Source organism: Somniosus microcephalus, chromosome 8, assembly GCF_052327205.1.
Source record: "Somniosus microcephalus isolate GS21.2 chromosome 8, FLI_Smic_1.0, whole genome shotgun sequence".
In the NCBI taxonomy this organism is placed as follows: Eukaryota; Metazoa; Chordata; class Chondrichthyes; order Squaliformes; family Somniosidae; genus Somniosus; species Somniosus microcephalus.
Genome location: NC_140994.1, coordinates 43886931 through 43907374, shown reverse-complemented (window position 1 = coordinate 43907374; position 20444 = coordinate 43886931). Strand labels below are relative to the sequence as shown.

General features: G+C 43.4%; 1 protein-coding gene across 6 annotated transcripts in view; it reads left to right on the top strand.

Moving 5' to 3' along the window:
• Positions 1–34: 34 nt before the first annotated feature.
• Positions 35–20444, top strand: part of uros (uroporphyrinogen III synthase) — a 32075-nt gene continuing 11665 nt past the window's right edge. For 2 of the 6 annotated variants that reach the window (XM_085994661.1, XM_085994667.1), the window contains exons 1-4: positions 35–198; positions 3261–3344; positions 5319–5415; positions 8675–8752. In XM_085994661.1, coding sequence (XP_085850787.1) covers positions 49–198; positions 3261–3344; positions 5319–5415; positions 8675–8752 — 409 coding nt within the window. In that variant the 5' untranslated portion in view covers positions 35–48. Of the gene's footprint in view, positions 199–1953; positions 2328–2831; positions 2917–3260; positions 3345–5318; positions 5416–8674; positions 8753–20444 lie in introns of those variants that run through there. The other 4 variants (XM_085994662.1, XM_085994666.1, XM_085994664.1 and 1 more) reach the window with 4 other exon arrangements.

Below are 20444 nucleotides of genomic sequence, written 5' to 3'. Positions count from 1 at the left end.
CGCAGCGAAACCCTCAGCCTATCCCGTTGCCACTGAACATGATCTTTTATGCGAACGAACTCCAGGTTATTCGTGACTTTGATTTATTATTCCGTTTTGGGGACAATTGCCATTTGGAGCGAACCGCGAACTTCGACCCCAAACAGAAGCAGCGGCCTCGCGAGATCCTGCACCCGAGACGTCATTGGCCCGCTGACAGTAAGTGAGAAACACACGCACAGTGAGTGACAGGGTCAGTGAGTGAGAAACACACACACACACACACACAGTGAGTGACAGGGTCAGTGAGTGAGAAACACACACACAGTGAGTGACAGGGTCAGTGAGTGAGAAACACACACAGTGAGTGACAGGGTCAGTGAGTGAGAAACACACACACAGTGAGTGAGAAACACACACACACACACACAGTGAGTGACAGGGTCAGTGAGTGAGAAACACACACACAGTGAGTGACAGGGTCAGTGAGTGAGAAACACACACACAGTGAGTGACAGGGTCAGTGAGTGAGAAACGCATACAGTGAGTGACAGGGACAGTGAGTGAGAAACACACACACAGTGAGTGAGAAACACACACAGTGAGTGACAGAGTCAGTGAGTGAGAAACACACACACCGTGAGTGACAGGGTCAGTGAGTGAGAAACACACACACAGTGAGTGACAGAGTCAGTGAGTGAGAAACACACACAGTGAGTGACAGAGTCAGTGAGTGAGAAACACACAGTGAGTGACAGGGTCAGTGAGTGAGAAACACACACACCGTGAGTGACAGGGTCAGTGAGTGAGAAACACACACACAGTGAGTGACAGGGTCAGTGAGTGAGAAACACACAGTGAGTGACAGGGACAGTGAGTGACGGTCAGTGAGTGAGAAACACACACAGTGAGTGACAGGGTCAGTGAGTGAGAAACACACTGAGTGACGGCCAGTGAGTGAGAAACACACACAGTGAGTGACAGGGTCAGTGAGTGAGAAACACAGTGAGTGACAGGGTTAGTAAGCGAGAAACACACAGTGAGTGACAGGGTCAGTGAGTGAGAAACACACACACACAGTGAGTGACGGTCAGTGAGTGAGAAACACACACAGTGAGTGACAGGGTCAGTGAGTGAGAAACACACTGAGTGACGGCCAGTGAGTGAGAAACACACACAGTGAGTGACAGGGTCAGTGAGTGAGAAACACAGTGAGTGACAGGGTTAGTAAGCGAGAAACACACAGTGAGTGACAGGGTCAGTGAGTGAGAAACACACACACACAGTGAGTGACGGTCAGTGAGTGAGAAACACACACAGTGAGTGACAGGGTCAGTGAGTGAGAAACACACTGAGTGACGGCCAGTGAGTGAGAAACACACACAGTGAGTGACAGGGTCAGTGAGTGAGAAACACAGTGAGTGACAGGGTTAGTAAGCGAGAAACACACAGTGAGTGACAGGGTCAGTGAGTGAGAAACACACACACACAGTGAGTGACAGGGTCAGTGAGTGAGAAACACACACAGTGAGTGACAGAGTCAGTGAATGAGAAACACACAGTGAGTGACAGGGTCAGTGAGTGAGAAACACACACACACTGAGTGACGGGGTCAGTGAGTGAGAAACACATAGTGAGAGACAGAGTCAGTGAATGAGAAACACACACACAGTGAGTGACAGGCAGTGAGTGAGAAACACACAGTGAGTGACGGGGTCAGTGAGTGAGAAACACACACACACTGAGTGACAGTCAGTGAATGAGAAACACACACACACACTGAGTGACAGGGTCAGTGAGTGAGAAACACACTGAGTGACAGGGTCAGTGAGTGAGAAACACACACAGTGAGTGACAGGGTCAGTGAGTGAGAAACACACACACACAGTGAGTGACAGGGTCAGTGAGTGAGAAACACACACACAGTGAGTGACAGGGTCAGTGAGTGAGAAACACACACACAGTGAGTGACAGGGTCAGTGAGTGAGAAACACACACACACAGTGAGTGACAGGGTCAGTGAGTGAGAAACACACACACAGTGAGTGACCGGGTCAGTGAGTGAGAAACACACACAGTGAGTGACAGGGTCGGCGAGTGAGAAACACACACAGTGAGTGACAGGGTCAGTGAGTGAGAAACAGTGAGTGACAGGGTCAGTGAGTGAGAAACACACACACACACATTTACATGTTTAGACAGTGAACTGGACTGGTTCAATGTACTCATTCAGCATATATACAAAACGAATGAGGGTTCTTGGAGTACTAATGACATTGGAGAGCCAGTAATTATATATTTGCTGGAGCAAATTAGAGACCTGCACATCAGGAGTCATCGGTATTAAAGTAATTTAAAAGGGCCTTTGGTGACATACATGGATAGATAGACACACTATGAATAAGAAACAGAGACAGTGCTCAATTGTAGTAATATGATTCTAATATACACACATGCATTGTACAATTATTTCTTCAAACATTTGCTTTTTTAGTAATGCTAGACAGTCACCCCACTGAGTATCTGAAGCAAGATTTACTAGAAATATAGACTGAGGCAGGCTCTAACTGACCTGTTGTTCTCAACAATAAAGGCTTATCTTAAAAGACATCTGTTGAAATGGGTGGTTTACTGACTGCAGTGAAAATCTTGATGGTTTGAATTTGACTGAGACCCTTAGATATTGTTATCCATTCCTTAAGAGAGGGCGTTGCTACAGAAGAAGTCATCGACGTCTGACTACTTGGCACGCTGTTATCTTGTTACAATGAAATATGGGTCTGTAAGTTTCAGTTTATAGTCTTGTGCTTCAAGCAGTTTAGTTATTTGTAATCCCATTCCGTTGATATTAGCAGTACGGATGAAGTGTGAGAAATGAAAGTCCTTTTGCTTAAAGATCCCAAAGAAGGAGAATTGGGCCTTGATCCATATGTTCAGGTGAGTGGCCTGAAAAGTATTAATTTGGATAGTATTTTATATCTCTATATCCCAGTTGTGTTTGTGTATAATGCCAATTAACTGGAGCCCTGAAACTGCTATTATAGAAGGATTGTTCATTCAATGTAACACAGATGTTATTGTAGACGGTCAGCTTTTTGTTGATTGTCTTGCAGTAAAATATCTCGATTAGTCACTGTATTTAATGTGATGTTGGAGTGGGCATTTTTGGTGAAAGATTTTACTTGACTAAGCTACAGGTCTAACCTATATTATGCAATTTCATATGAAAATAAATTAGAATTTCTGTGATGTAATCTAATTTGGACTCTTTTTGTTATCAGGAATTTGCTTCACTTGGCCTTCAAGCAACTTTAATTCCTGTTTTATCATTTGAATTTATATCACTTCAAGACTTATCAAGGAAGGTAAAGAGGGCAATGAAAAAACTGAATGTTTAAAAATGATTAGCTATGTATTAGTTGTCAGATACTGAGATGATACCGTGTATGTCCAGTAAGACATCCAAATTATAGCACAATAAATACTGATGGCTTGTAGAATTTTGTAAAGCTTGTAAATTTGAAAAGAAAGAAAGGATTATATTTTAATTGGCAGTGGAAATCGATGTTTTATGCAAGAACTGGAAAATCAAGATGATTAAATAAACATAAACTTATTTACAAAAAACAATAAGAAACTCAGAAATATTTATAGTTGCAGTTTATTAAATCCATATCTTTGCATCACTTTTTCCAAAAGGATAAAGTTGCATAAATTTTTATTTTTGAATAATAAATGTTATTATGAAAAGAAAGAAAGACTTGCATTTATATAGCGCCTTTCACGACCACCGGACGTCTCAAAGCACTTTACAGCCAATGAAGTACTTTTGGAATGTAGCCACTGTTGTAATGTAGGAAATGCGGCAGCCAATTTATGCACAGCAAGCTCCCACAAACAGCAATATGATAATGACCAGATAATCTGTTTTTTGTTATGTTGATTGAGGGATAAATATTGGCCAAGACGCTGGGGAGAACTCCCTCCTGCTCTTCTTCGAAATAGTGTCGTTGGATTTTTTACATCCACCTGAGAGAGCAGATGGGGCCTCGATTCAACGTCTCATCCAAACGACGGCACCTCCGACAGTGCAGCACTCCCTCAGCACTGCATTGGAGTGTCAGCCTAGATTTTTGTACTTAAGTCCCTGGAGTGGGACTTGAACCCGCAACCTGCTGACTCAGAGGCGAGAGTGCTACCACTGAGCCACAAATATGAAACCAAATAGAAGCAGGAGTTAACCGTGAAGTAATTGTAAAATGTTATGTTACCTATTGTACTATATTTCAATTTATTACATCTGTAGTATTCCTGAAGTGAATTGCCCCATAACTGGTGAACCTTTGTTGACTTGTGGTTCTTTAGAGCTTACTGTTTTGGAGAACAATTCTATGTTTATTCATATAGTATATCCATAAGGTGGATGCTGACTTGTAACAAAGTGAAAACAATTTTTCATGGAATATACGACTAATCTCATTTATATTTGTTTTCATTTGTTTTGATAATGTTCAGTGCTGTGCATTTTACAGCAGTGTTGTACAGTAATAGACACCGTCTTCGGGCATGTGAGATCAATACTCTTTCGCACGATGTATGCTTGTGTGCTTTAACCTTTTTGTGCATTTATTGGTAAAATAGACGAAAAGCAGAGCGTTCTTTGATCATTGACGGTGCTTTATTTGAATGGTTACTGAATGATTACTTTTATTAAGTAAATACAGTACACACGTGAAGTGTATTTACCTGTATTGTGTGAGTGTACGTAAGGAGTTTTTCTACTAAAGTTAGTGGATGTGGCTAAAATGGTGTCGCTGTAGCCACACCTGTGGCTAGTCAGCAATTTCTTTTGGACAACTCTGTTATACAGACTCATTGTACATCAGTATCCAAAGAGCGATATTAACTTTATAAATCATATAAGATACAAGTGAGATTCAGTGCTGAAAGTACTGCTGATGAAGCATGATAACATTTGAGATTTTTATAACAATGGTCGTCTGAATAGTTTGAATAATACTTGGTTCAAATAATAGTGAAATTCACAGTAGAATTTTTATACCATCATCTTGTAATAGACATTTGAGTTGTATTTCCCATATTCTGTACATATAAATTATTATAGACCTGTTTATTTTTGCAATAAAAATATTTTCAACATACAGCCCATGAAAATATTATTACTGTGAAAATAACTGGTTTTGTGGAATGCTCTGTGAGGCAGAGATTAATTCATGATTGTAAATTTAGTGCCTGAACAGGCAATCACTGCTGTCCAAAATGTTTATTGTAAGCAATTAATTCTACAGTAACACAATTTTATCCTAATCTGCATGTAGCTCTCACACCCTGAAGCTTATGGTGGTCTGATATTTACCAGTCCCAGAGCAGTTGATGCTGTCAAGTTATGCTTGGGTGAGAAGGCTATCAGAGAAGGTAAGTGAGTTATTAAACGGTACCAATAGTTTCTAATATCTATTATTTGTCAGACATTACCTTTCACTTAGTAAAATACACAAGTAAAATGAGATAATATTACAAATGTAAAAAATATTCAGATTGCTTGTTCTTTCAGTATAACAAGTGGATATTGTATATGCTTTCTCTGGTGTGTTTTACAGTATCTTAATTTTGTTAGTTAATAATGTTGAATTCCCATGAATACATTACTCCTCATTCCACTTAGCTAACCGATGTAAAACAATAGAAAGCATCATAAAAGGCAGGCAAACTCCATTCCTGAAATGGTTTTTGGTTTTAATCCCAAATGCTTTTGTGTTTCATTTTTAAGTTAACCAAATATACATTCTACAATTTTACTCCTTACCTATCAGCATTGTGGGAGCACCTTCACCACACAGACTGCAGTGGTTCAAGAATAAAGACCTTCTCACCACCTTCTCGAGGACAACTAGGGATGGGCAATAAATCCCAGCCTTGCCAGCGATGCCCAAATCCTGAGAATTAATAAAATCATAAAGTGTGACAGCACAGAAGGAGGCCATTCAGGCCATCATGCCTGTGTCGGCTCTTTGAAAGAGCTATCAATTAGTCCCACTCCCCTGCTCTTTCCCCAAAGCCCTGTAATTTTTTTCCCTTTAAGTATTCATTCAATTCCCTTTTGAATGTTACTATTGAATCTGCTTCCACCACCCTTTCAGGCAGTGCATTCCAGATCACAACAACTCGCTGTGTAAAAAAAATGTTTCCTCATGTCGGCTCTGGTTCTTTTACCAATCACCTTAAATGTGTGTCCTCTGGTTACCAATCCTTCTGCCACTGGAAACAGTTTCTCCTTATTTACTCTATCAAAACCATTCATGATTTTGAACACCTCTATCAAATCTCCTCTTAACCTTCTCTGCGCTAAGGAGAACAACTCCAGTCTCTCCACATAATTGAAGTCCCTCATCCTTGGTACCATTCTAGAAAATCTCTTCTGCACTGTCTCTAATGCCTTAATAAAAAAAAGTTTGTACAAATGATAGAGTTGCTGATATTACAAAAGTTAGCTTGACTTACTGTTGAATCAGGGATAAAGGATTGATCAAGAATTTCTGGAAGATTCAAGGGCTATTTCATTTCCAAAACCATTTTCACTGAATTAATGAAAACACAATATTATGCAGGGATTAAAAGAAAAATCACAAATACTGGAAATCTGAAATACAGGTCGACTATCCTTTATCCGCACTTCTGAAAACCGAAAACTTCTGAAAACCGAAAGCTTTTTTGTGGAGCGTAAGTCGTGCGCACGACATAACCCGAGTGGCGCCAAACATGACCCGACACGGCCGATGCTTTTCTGACCTGATTTGCGGGCCAGCTTAGCGTAGGAGTCAGCTGATATCCGGCTTTCCCACAACTGACGGCGGCAGTCGAGCCCCAGACCCCCGCTAAGTCAAGGAATTCAGACACGGAGCAGGGGGAGCTGTAAACAGACTGTGAGCGGCAGCACAGAGAAGCAGGAAGGGGAATGAGACACGGAACAGTCGCAAGAGGTAGCCTGAACTTTTAACATTTATATTAAATACAAATATTAATTACCAAATTAATTTAATATTCAGAGTTTCCCAGTCTGAAATAATACCTTCTGAAATCCGAAAATTTCCGAAAACCGAAACACAGCTGGTCCCAAGGTTTTCGGATAAGGGATAGTCAACCTGTAGTAACAGAAAATATTAGAACTACACAAGTCAATAAGCATCTAAAAGCAAATGAAAGGTTAATATTTCAGGCGTGACCCTTCATCAGTACTGGTTTAGTCTGTTTCATGCTTTTATATCCCATTTTGTTTGATTGGTTATTTGATTTGCTTTTGAATGTGTCAGCCTTGTACCTGTAAGACTCTGAAAACCACCCAAAATGGAGCCATCTAGATTACAAATCTGATATCCTATTACAACCATAAATAGAGTTTAAATGGTTTCAAATGAGCTTTCCTCCAATGTTGCTTTATTTCAAGCATCGTTGTAAAAATTTGTACATATTTTATTACTCAATCAGCAATGTGTTAACAAACTTGTCAAAAAAAAGGAGACATACATACAAGTGATATAATTTAATAGATAAGTAGGAATAGGCAACAATTCTTTCAGACAGCGACTATAATTTACTGGCATCTATACCTTTTGCGTAAATGGCTCAGGGAGTTAAGCCTCTACTGTCATCGGCAATTTCTTGCTTGCAAGTAATACATTTCTTCCGACAATCACAAAATGAGTCCCTCATTATAGAGAAGTATTTTTACTCATATCTAATACGGTAAGAGCCCACTACAGTTTTTTAATAAATAACATTTCAAACAGTTCCCATAGTATTTTACTATTGAAACTGTTCAGAGTTTGCTATTGCAGAAAACACAGCAATAATCAGATTGTGATTAGGAGTAAGGAGTAGAGGTCTGGAATACCATAATCATGTATCTCTGGGTAGAATATTCATAATTGTTTTAATGCTTAAAGATGATTATGATTATTATAAAAGGAAATAATTTTGCATCCAACTAGTAGTATATGCGTTTTATATACCGAGCGTATACACATAGTTTGAGCTGAGCAGTGCAGCATAGTGTGGCGGAACCACCAGAGGATTACGGACAATTGTATATAATTCCTTTTACAGCAATGTAGTACAGCTGGGGGCTGCACCTTTAATGTACCTGTTAACTGTACTAGGGCTTCTTTCCTGTACTCCGCGTGATGACGTCATGCCGTCCGTCACGTGATCTCGCAACGGCTGGAAGAACGTGATGACGTCATGACGTCAGAGCTCGGAACCTTCTAGCAGTTGAGCTCGGAACCTTCTAGCAGTTGAGCTCGGAACCTGCTAGCAGTTGGGCTCGGAACCTGCTGGCAGTTGAGCTCGGAACCTTCTAGCAGTTTCCAGAGAGGCTTTCAAGCAGACCAGACCTATTTGCATTGTATCCTACAGTTTCCTGTACAGCTTCGTTTGTTCATTAAATTTTATTGTTTTTGATTTTCTGAGTCGATCTCAATTCTTCGGCTAGGAACCCCAGTTCCTACAATAGCATATTATTGATTCTACTATAATAACTGTGTTAACTGATTCTTTATTGGGTCCATTCTGTAGAATTTATAATGAATAGGGAATGTAATGAAGGAAAAAATAATTTTTGAATTAAAAATCTTCAATGTAATTAATCATATTTCCTAATCTTTTTCCTTTTTAATAGAGTGGAATAATAATTCTTTAAAAGAACAGTGGAATGAAAAATCAATCTATGTTGTAGGAAGCTCTACAGCCAATTTAGGTAAGAAAAGTTAGTTTCATGTACATCACAGATATATGTGCAGTAATAGTTGGAAAATAAGAGCTAAATTAATCAGAAGATTCTGGTAAAATTATACACTGTAAGGATGAAGCTTGAGTAGCTATTCCTGAACTTGCAGATTGCGATGCTAATTCAGAACTGTTCCTGCCTTTTTGTTATTTTTAATTACTACATAAGAACATAAGAAATAGGAGCAGGAATAGGCCATTTGGCCCTTCAAGCCTGCTCCGCCATTCAGTGAGACCATGGCTGATCTTCTGCCTCAACTCCATTCACTGGCCCTATCGCCATATCCCTTGATGCCCTTACTAGTCAGAAATCTATCGACTTCTGTTTTCAAATACCCAATGACTGAGCCTCCACTGCCCTCTGGTGTAGAGAATGCCAAAGATTCACCACCCTCTGTGTTTTTCTTCTCATCTCAGTCCTGAATGGCCTACTCTTTATCCTGAGGCTGTGGCCCCTGGTTCTGGACTCCCCAACCAAGGGAAACATTCTCCCAGCATCCACCCTATCAAGCCCTGTAATAATTTTGTATGCTTCAATGAGAGCCCCTCTCATTCTTCTGAATTCAAGAGAATATAGGCCTAGTTTACTCAATCTCTTCTCATACGACAGTCCCGCCATCCCAGGAATCAATTTCGTGAACCTTCGTTGCACTCGCTCTATGGCAAGTATATCCTTCCTTAGGTAAGGAGACCAAAATTGTACACAGTACTCCAGGTGTGGTCTCACCAAGGCCCTATATAATTGGAGTAAAGACTTCTTTACTCCTGTACTCAAATCCTAATGAAGGCCAGCATACCATTTCCCTTCCTAATGGCTTGCTGCACCTGCACATTCACTTTCAGTGACTCATGTACAAGGACACCCAGGTCCCTTTGAGCATCTACATTCCCCAATCTTTCACCATTTAGGAAATACTCTGCCTTTCTGCTTTTTCTACCAAAGTGGATAACTTCACATTTATCCACATTATATTTCATCTGCCATGTTCTCGCCCACTCACTGAGCCTGTCGAGATCCCCTTGAAGCCTCTTCACAGCATCTTCACAACTGACACTGACACCTAGCTTTGTATCATCAGCAAATTTGGAAATGTTACATTTAGTCCCCTCATCCAAATCACTGATATAGATTGTGAATAGCTGGGGCCCAAGCACCGATCCTTGCGGTACCCCACTAGTCACAGCCTGCCATCCTGAAAAAGACCCGTTTATCCCTACTCTTTGTTTTCTGTCTGTTAACCAATTCTCAATCCATGCTAGTATATTACCCCCAATTCCATGTGCCCTAACTTTGTTTTCACCAACCTCTTGTGTGGGACCTTATCGAAGGCCTTCTGAAAATCCAAAATACACATCTACCGGTTCCCCTTTGTCGACTCCACTCGTTATATCCTCAAAGAACTTCAATAGGTTTGTTAAACAGGATTTCCCTTTCATAAATCCATGTTGACTCTGCCCAATCTTACTATTAGTTTCTAAGTGCCCAGTTATTGCATCCTTTATAATAGATTCCAGCATTTTCCCAACTACTGATGTGAAGTTAACAGGTCTGTAGTTACTCGAACTCCAAACCATTGTCAACACCTTCACTGAAGCGTACGAGAGCATGGGCCTTACACTAAACACCCGTAAGACAAAGGTCCTCTACCAACCTGCCCCCACCACACAGTACTGCCCCCCGATTATCAAAATCCATGACAAGGTCTTGGACAACGTGGACCACTTTCCATACCTTGGGAGCCTACTGTCAACAAGGGCAGACGTCGACGACGAAGTCCAACACCGCCTTCAGTGTGCCAGTGCAGCCTTCGGTCGCCTGAGGAAGAGAGTGTTTGAAGACCAGGACCTCAAACCCGGCACTAAGCTCATGGTCTACAGAGCAGCAGTGATACCCGCCTTGCTGTATGCCTCAGAGACATGGACCATGTACAGTAGGCACCTCAAAGCACTGGAGAGGTACCACCAACGCTGCCTCCGCAAGATCCTGCAAATCCAGTGGCAGGATAGGCGCACCAACGTCTGTGTTCTTGCTCAGGCCAACATCCCCAGCATTGAAGCTTTGACTATGCTCGATCAACTCCGATGGACGGGTCACATTGTCTGCATGCCCGATACGAGACTCCCAAAACAAGCGCTCTACTCGGAGCTCCAGCACGGCAAGAGAGCCCCAGGTGGGCAGAGGAAATGCTTCAAGGTCATCCTCAAAGCCTCCTTGAAAAAGTGTAACATCCCCACCGACACCTGGGAATCCCTGGCCTAAGACCGTACAAAGTGGAGGAGAAGCATCCGGGAAGGCGCCGAACACCTCGAGTCTCTTCGCCGGGAGCAAGCGAAAGCCAAGCGCAAGGAGTGCACGTCAACCCAAGCACCCCACCCACCCGTCCCTTCAACCACCGTCTGCCCCACCTGTGACAGAGACTGTAGGTCCCGCATTGGACTCATCAGTCATCTGAGAACTAATTTTTAATGTGGAAGCAAGTCATCCTCGGTTCCGAGGGACTGCTTAAGAAGAGAAGAAGTTCCCCGTTTTCTCTCTCCCTCCTTTCTTAAATAGCGGGGTTACATTTGCTATCCTCCAATCTGCAGGAACCGTTCCAGAATCTATAGAATTTTGGAAGATGACAACCAATGCGTCCACTATTCCAATGGCCACCTCTTTCAAAACCCGAGAATGTAGGTCATCCAGTCCTTGGGATTTGTCGACTTTTAGTCCCATTTATTTTGCTAGTATTTTTTTTTACCAATAATAATTTCTTTAAGTTCCTTATTCTCGTCACACCCTTGGTTTTCTCGTATTTCTGGGAGGTTTTTTGTGTCTTCCTCCGTGAAGACAGAAACAAAGTATTTATTTAATTTCTCTGCCATTTCCTCATTCCCCATTATAAATTCTCCTGTCTCTGACTGTAAAGGACCTACATTTACCTTCACCAGTCTTTTCCTTTTCACATACCTACGGAAGCTTTTACAATCCGTTTTTATATTTTTCGCTAGTTTGTGCTCACATTCCATTTTCCCTTTCTTTATCCATTTCTTGGTCCCCCTTTGCTGATTTCTAAAAAGATCCCAATCCTCAGGCTGACTGCTTTTTCTGGCAACTTTATAAGCTTCCTCCTTTGACTTAATACTAGTTTTAATTTCTTTTGTTAGCCATGGTTGGATCACTTTTCCTTTTGGGTTTTTATGCCCTCGAGGAATATATGTTTGTTGCAAATTATGCATTATTTCCTTGAATGTTAGCCATTGTATGTCCACCTTCATACCTTTTAGTGTAATCTCCCAATCTACCATGGCCAGCTTGTCCCTCATACCCTTGTAGTTTCCTCTGTTTAGATTGAAGACCTTAGTTTCAGATTGGACTATATCACTCTCAAACTTAATGTAAAATTCAATCATATTATGGTCACTTGTACCTAAAGGCCCCTTTACCATAAGATTATTGATTAGCCCTTTCTCATTACACAGTACCAGATCCAGAATTGCCTGTTCCCTGGTTGGTTCCTCCACATACTGATCCAGGAAACCATCTCGCATGCATTCCAAGAATTCGTCCTCTGCACCATTAGTGGTAATTTGATTTGCCCAGTCAATATGTAGATTAAAGTCCCTCATGATTACCGTATTGCCCTTGTTACATGCACTTCTAATTTCTTGATTGATACTGTGCCCTATATTACCACTACTGTTTGGTGGCCTATATACAACTCCCACCAATGTTTTCCGCCCTTTGCTGTTTCTTAGCTCCACCCAAACTGATTCTGGTTCTACATCACAATCTGCCGAGCCAAGACCTTTTATCTCTACTGTACCGATCTCATCCCTTATTAACAGCGCTACGCCACCTCCTTTTCCTTTTTGTCTGTCCTTCCTAAATGTTGAGTACCCTGGAACATTCAGTTCCCAGCTTTGGTAACCCTACAACCATGTCTCTGTAATGGCAATTACATCATACCCATTTACTTCTATTTGTGCCATTAATTCATCCATCTTGTTGCGAATGCTACGTGCATTTAGTGCCTTCAACTTTGCCTGTTGAATATTTTTCTGCACTTTGACCCTTTCTACTGTTGGCCTTTGTTTCTGCTCCCTACTAGTTTTGCTGACTACTTTTCTAACTTGCACTTCCAGCTTTGTTTCTCTCTGTTCTGGGCCCACACTTAGGTTCCCAGCCCCCTGACAAACTTGGTTAAATCCTTCCCAACAGCACTAGCAAACCCCGCCCCCCACCCCGCCGCGAGGATATTGGTCCCGGTTCTGCTGAGGTGTAACCCGTCCAGCTTGTACAGGTCCCACCTTCCCCAGAATCGGTCCCAATGCCTCAGGAATTTAAATCCCTCCCTCCTACACCATCTCCCCAGCCACACATTCATCTGGTCTATTCTCCTATTTCTGCTCTCGCTAGCATGTGGCACTGGGAGTAATCCTGAGACAATACCGTGGAGGAGGAATTCCTGGAGTGTTTACGGGATGGTTTCCTGGACCAATATGTCGAGGAACCAACCAGAGATCAGGCCATCTTAGACTGGGTATTATGTAACGAGAAAGGATTAATTAGCAATCTTGTTGTATGAGGCCCCTTGGGTCGGAGCGATCATAATATGATCGAATTCTTCATTAAGATGGAGAATGAAGTAGTTGAATCAGAGACTAGGGTCCTCAATTTAAATAAAGGAAACTACGATGGTCTGAGGAGCGAGTTGGGTAGGATTGATTGGAGAATAGCACTCAAAGGGTTGACGGTGGATAGGCAATGGCAAACATTCAATGGATGAGCTACAGAATTTGTTCATCCCAGTTTGGCATAAAAATAAAACAAAAAAGGTGACTCAACCGTGGCTAACAAGGGAAATTAGGGATAGCATAAGATCCAAGGAGAGGACATATAAATTGGCTAGAAAAAGCAATAATCCTGAGGATTGGGAGCAGTTTAGGAGTCAACAAAGGAGGACAAAGGGATTAATTAAGAAAGGGTAAATAGAATATGAGAGTAAGCTAGCAGGGAACATAAAAACTGACTGTAAAAGCTTTTATAGATATGTGAAGAGAAAAAGATTGGTGAAGTCAAGCGTAGGTCCCTTTGATGCGCCATCAATTACTCAAAAGACTGAGGTTAAGCGAGTAACAACCAGGCTTTTATTAACTAAAGAATTAAGGTCTAGTCTCGAGTGGTCGACCCGTCCAGAATACTAAGGGACTGGGAGGTAGTCACTTATATACCTGGAATAGTGGGAGGAGTCAGCCGAGGCATGTCCAGACCTGTACCTAGTGGAATACACATACACATACAGACAGGTATAACAGTGGTTTACCACACCCTTACAGTCAGAATCAGGGGAATTTATAATGGGAAACAAGGAAATGGCAGACCAACTAAATACATACTTTGGTTCTGTCTTCACAAAGGAGGACACAAATAACCTCCCAGAGATGCCGGGAAACATAGGGTCTGATGAAAGGGAGGAACTGAAAGAAATCAGTATTTGTAGGGAAATGGTGTTAGGAAAATTGATGGGACTGAAGGCCGATAAATCCCCAGGGCCTGATGGTCTACATCCCAGGGTACTTAAGGAAGTGGCCCTAGAGATAGTAGATGCATTGCTGGTCATCTTCCAGAACTCGATAGACTCTGGAACGGTACCCATGGATTGGAGGGTAGCTAATGTTACCCCACTATTCAAAAAAGGTGGTAGAGAAAAAGCAGGGAATTATAGACCGGTAAGCTTGACATCGGTAGTGGGGAAAATGCTAGAGTCTATTATAAAAGATGTAATAGCAGAGCACTTGGAAAGCAGTGACAGGATCGGACAATGTCAACATGGATTTACAAAAGGTAAATCATGCTTGACTAATCTACTGGAATTTTTTGAGGATGTAACTGGTAAAATAGATAAGGGAGAACCAGTGGATGTGGTGTATTTGGACTTTCAGAAGGCTTTCGATAAGGTCCCACATAAGAGATTAGCGTGCAAAATTAAGGCACATGGGATTGGGGGCAAGGTATTGACTTGGATAGAGAACTGGTTGGCGGACAGAAAGCAAAGAGTTGGAATAAACGGGTCGTTTTCCGAGTGGCAGGCAGTGACTAGTGGGGTACCGCAAGGATCGGTCCTAGGACCCCAGCTGTTCACAATATATATTAATGATCTGGACGAGGGAATTGGATGTAATATCTCCAAATTTGCAGACGACACAAAGCTGGGTGGGAGGGTAAGCTGTGAGGAGGATGTCGTGAAACTCCAGTACGATTTGGACAGGTTGGGTGATTGGGCAGAAACATGGCAAATGCACTATAATGTGGATAAATGTGAGGTTATCCACTTTGGTGGCAAAAACAGGAAGGCAGATTATTATTTGAATGGCAATAGATTGAGAGAAGGGGAAGTGCAAAGAGACCTGGGTGTTATTGTGCACCAGTCGCTGAAGGTAAGCATGCAGGTGCAGCAGGCGGTTAAGAAGGCAAATGGTATGTTGGCCTTCGTAGCAAGAGGGTTCGAGTACAGGAACAAGGATGTCTTGCTACAGTTGTACAGGGCCTTGGTGAGACCGCACCTTGAGTATTGTATGCAGTTTTGGTCACCTTACCTGAGGAAGGACGTTCTTGCCATGGAGGGAGTGCAGCGAAGATTCACCAGGCTGATACCTGGGATGGCAGGATTGACGTATGAGGAGAGATTGTGTCGATTGGGCTTATACTCACTGGAGTTTAGAAGATTGAGAGGGGATCTCATCGAAACCTATAAAATTCTGTCAGGTCTGGACAGACTAGATGCAGGAACGATGTTTCTGATGGCCGGTGAGTCCAGAACCAGGGGTCATAGTCTAAGGATAAGGGGTAAGCCATTTAGAACTGAAATGAGGAGGAATTTCTTCACCCAGAGAGTGGTGAACCTGTGGAATTCTCTGCCACAAAGGGCGGTGGAGGCCAGTTCATTAAATATATTCAAGAAACAGTTGGATATATTTCTTGAGGCTAAAGGGATCAAGGGATATGGGGAGAAGGCAGGGACAGGGTACTGAAATTGGATGATCAGCCATGATCTCATTGAATGGCGGAGCAGGCTCAAAGGGCCGAATGGCCTACTCCTGCTCCTATCTTCTATGTTTCTATGTTACTACCTTTGAGGTCCTGCTTTTTAATTTATTTCCTAGCTCCCTATATTCTGCTTGCAGGACCTCATCCCTCTTTCTACCTACTAGTCCATCTCCCATAGTGTTTTTCACGGGATGAGGGTCTGAGGCCTGAGAGTGAGCAGTTGAAACTGGGCAGGAAACAAGCAGCAAGATGAGACCCGGAAGTGGATGGGAATGTGGGAAAAGGCATGGCATCAGGCAAGGGCCAAGGTCTATCACAGTGCAGGAGGCCTAGTAGTGAGCAGTTGGGAAGAAGGAGGGTAGTGGAGGTATACCTGGAGAGGAAGCATTAGGCAGTGCATTACGCAGGTAAATTACTACTTCGTATTGCTGGGCCTTATGCAGAGATTGCTCATGGTGGTTGAAAGAGAGCGGAATTTTTTTCTTGTACGACATTTGATTCATTCATTGGCAGTACAAACAATCAGAACAGGGAACTGACAATTTTCCATAGCATCTGATTGGTTGATACTAAAGGCCGCATTCACCACTGAAGAGTAGCCAGGCTCCTACAGAAGAAACTCAGCAGGGCCTCATTTAAATAAAACTTCTTGGAATCCCACCCGACCCCCAGCCAGATTCACTACCTGGTCGGTGGGCGGAAGTGGGAATTTGGCCGCAGGGGGCCCCAATCGGCGACTCGTGGGAACGGACCCCAGCAGTCAGTGGGTGCAGGAGTTCCAGGATAATCACAGTGGTATTAGGAAGGGCTGGGGATTCCCTCATGTTTGGATTGGAGAGGGCTCGGGATTCCCTCATGTTTGGATTGGAGAGGGCTGGGGATTCCCTTGCGTTGTGCGATTAGGCAGAGGCTGGAGCTGGGAAAGCCCAAGGACTCCTTGAGGAGACTGAGAGGAGCATTCCTCCTGCCCCTGGTCCACAAGAAGTTCAAAGAGAAGGCAGTTTTTAAAACCTACCATGGCCTCTTCTGGCCAGTCCGCTCCTCCCACCATGTTTCTGCTGCCAGGCAGTAGACAGTGCGGGACTCCCCCTGCCTTGACGTTAATATTACGTCGTGGCCTCTCCCATGGAACCACGGCCTCTCCTGGGGCAGCACTTCAGAACTCCCACAGCTCTGCGTGAGAACACAGTGCAGGATTGCAGTGACACTTTGAAGGCCCCTGTTAACATTGGTCCCCAGAGCCAAGAGATAGCAGCCGTGTGAACTTGGATGGCAGCAGTGTGAGCTGCCATAGTAGCCGTGAGAATTTCCATGGCAGCAGTCTGTTACGGAAGCTGTCAGAGCTGTCAGCAGAGGCTCCATCATGGTGGATGCCACTGTGTTGTTAATGGAGCTAACCACTTGGTCCATGTTGGACAGAATGGTCTCCATGATCTGCGCGAAGCCTTGAGACAAGTTGGAGCTGGACTCCTCCGTGCTTTATGATATTGTACACAAGCTCTCTGAAAGGCTGTCCAGTGCACCTAGCATTTCCTGAAATATGCCCATGAGCCGCCTTCAGTACCCTGGGCCCTCAAAGTCAGCATCCGAGTCCACTGCAGAAGAACTAGTATGCGACTTCTCACTCCAGCAAGCTGGCACCTGTGACGTCCTATCCCCCCTGTCCTAGCTCCTGTGCACTTGTGCCTGATGAGTCACCACGTTTAGACACATCCTCTAACCTAGCCTCTAAAGTACACATGGTGCCAGTACCTGAGGTGGTGCTTGTGAGGGTCAGATCGAGTAACCGTGCATCTTCAGGAAGGTTTGTCTCCTCGTCCTGCACTGGCACAGAGATGTCCACATTCTCAGCACTTGAAATGAAAGAGAGGGACAAGGATTAACTTTTGGTGTAAAGGAACATAGGAACAGGAGTAGGCCATTTAGCTTCTCGAGCCTGTTCCGCTATTTACTGAGATCATGGCTGACCTGTGACCTAACTCCATATACCCGCCTTTGGCCCATATCCCTTAATACCTTTGGTTAACAAATATCTATCAATCTCAGATTTAAAATTAACAATTGATCCACCATCAATTGCCATTTGCGGAAGAGAGTTCCAAACTTCTACCACCCTTTCTGTGTAGAAGTGTTTCCTAATTTCACTCCTGAAAGGTCTGGCTCTAATTTTCAGACTATGCCCCCTAGTCCTAGAATCCCCAACCAGCGGAAATAGTTTCTCTCTACCTACCCTATCTGTTCCCCTTAATATCTTGAAAACTTTGATCAAATCACCCCTTAACCTTCTAAATTCTCAGGAATACAACCCTAATTTGTGTAATCTCTCCTTGTAATTTAACCCTTGGAGTCAGGGTATCATTCTGGTAAACCTACGCTGCACTCCCTCCAAGGCCAAGATATCCTTTCTAAGGTGTGGTGTCCAGAACTGCTCACAGTACTCCAGGTGTGGTCTAACCAAGGCTTTGTATAGCTGCAGCATAACTTCTACCCCCTTGTATTCTAGACCTCCAGATATAAAGGCCAGCATTCCATTAGCCTTTTAAATTATTTTCTGTACCTGTTCATGACATTTTAATGGTCTATGTACCTGGACCCCCAAGTCTCTAAAGGGAGTGCAGAGAGCGCGAAGTGGGTGGTGAAAGCATCTGCAGCTTATCGTGCAGAGTGTGTGGGGTGAGATAGAAGTCAGAAGGTATAAAGAGGATTAGGTATGAATAAATCCTGTGCGATGCCTCCTCCAGAGTTGTCAGTTGTCACAGCCTTGACTCTGCCCCTGTCCATGATAGCCAGCATGGTTTCTTTGATGGGGCTGAAGTTGTACAGGCGGGCTCTTCCTCCTCAGGTGCCAGCCTGAGGTGATTGGCAAAAGAAGCAGAGGCGACATGAGGGGAAAGGAAACTTTTTTTTCGCAACGAGTGGTTATGATTTGGAATGCACTGCCTGATGGGGTGGTGGATACAGATTCAATAGTAGCCTTCAAAAGGTAATTGGATAAATACTTGAAGGAGAAAAAATTGCAGGGATATGGGGAAAGAGTGGAGGAGCGGGACTAACTAGATTGCTCTTCAAAACAGCCAGCGCTGACTCGATGGGCCGAATGGCCTCTTTCTGTGCTATACTATTCTATGATTCTTCCTGATATGTATGACTGAGTATCACATTTGGAGTGATGTTAACCACAGCCATCAAGGGAACGTAATCTTTAATTTTGAGAAAAAATTACAAGCTAAATGAGTTATCAGACATTAGGTAAGGTGTTCGATCTCGCTGATAGGTCAGTCAGTTTATTCAATGAGCAGTCTAGCGATAAACACCAAGAATGTCATGGATTCGATCTCTGCCCTTGTGCTAAGTTCACTGATCTGAGCCAGGTGGTATGGGCACTCCAACTGAATTCAGTATCCCTGGATTAAGGAAGAGAAAATCAACCAGAGTTCCTCTTCTTGATCACTACCCAGTGACTCCTGATGGAAGTACATGTGTGGAAATTGGGTGAGGATAGGATTGGGATTGTCTGTTGTGCCCCCACAGTCAGCTATCTTGTCAGTACTAATGGTCAAGGCTCACAAATGAATAATTTGTGGGGGTACCCTTTAAACTATAACACAGCAAAGGACTCAATGGGCTGGATTTTCATTGAGGAGGCGGGACTACAACTTTCGGGGTTGTAGTCCCGCCTCCATCGAGTTGTAGCCAACCCACGCGATTTTGACTTGATTTACCTTGTTGAGCCCGCCCAGCGGGCTCTGCAGGCCAATTGAGGGCCACCTGGCAACAGGTGACGTCACAGATTGATATTTCATCTGTCAAGACCTTTTGACAGATGAAATATCAGTGTTTCACAGCTCTTTGAAGTTGTCAAACACTGACAGTCTGTACTCCAAGTTAATTCCTTCCTCTCAGGATGATTTAGAGATCTCTCCGGAACAGAAAGCTGAATGCTGCAATTTTTGACAGATCGCGGCCATTCTGCTTTCTGTGCCGGTGAGATGAGGGACTCCCGAGACCTGAAGGAAGGAAGGCTGTAAAGGTAAGTAAAACTTCGTTAAACACACCAAACACACTTACCTCTGCACTCATGCACCCATCACTCACCTGAACACCGGACATCTTGACCTCTCCAAGCCCTTCAGCCCGACGGCCCGCCTCGCTAACTTGGCGTGGTTTGGAGCCGTCGGGAATCCCACACTTCAAGAATGAAAATAGGGATTAGGCTAAAAACTGCCTGTTAACTACCTGTTAACAGGCAGTTAATTGGCACTAATCCCCTTCCCGCCTCAGGGAGACGGGTCCCAGTGCGGGTCGGGTACCCGCCTCCTTTGAAACTGGCATGGAGGCGGGTTGGGGGCGGGATGGGTTCATGCCCCCCGATTTCGGGATTTTAACCACCCGCACACCTCCAATCCCGCCTCCATGGCCCAATGAAAATCCTGCCCAATGGGTTCAGTTGAGGAGGTGAAGAGGAAAATCTGGCAACAAAAAATTGTTGGTGCCTGTGCACCTATTTAGAAATAACTGTTGGAATGCAGCGGTAGCAGCTGCATTACCTAGAACATTGCGATCTAAAGATCTATAACTACTTACATTTAAAAAAAATAATTCTGAGATATGAGACTAACAGGGCTAGATCTTT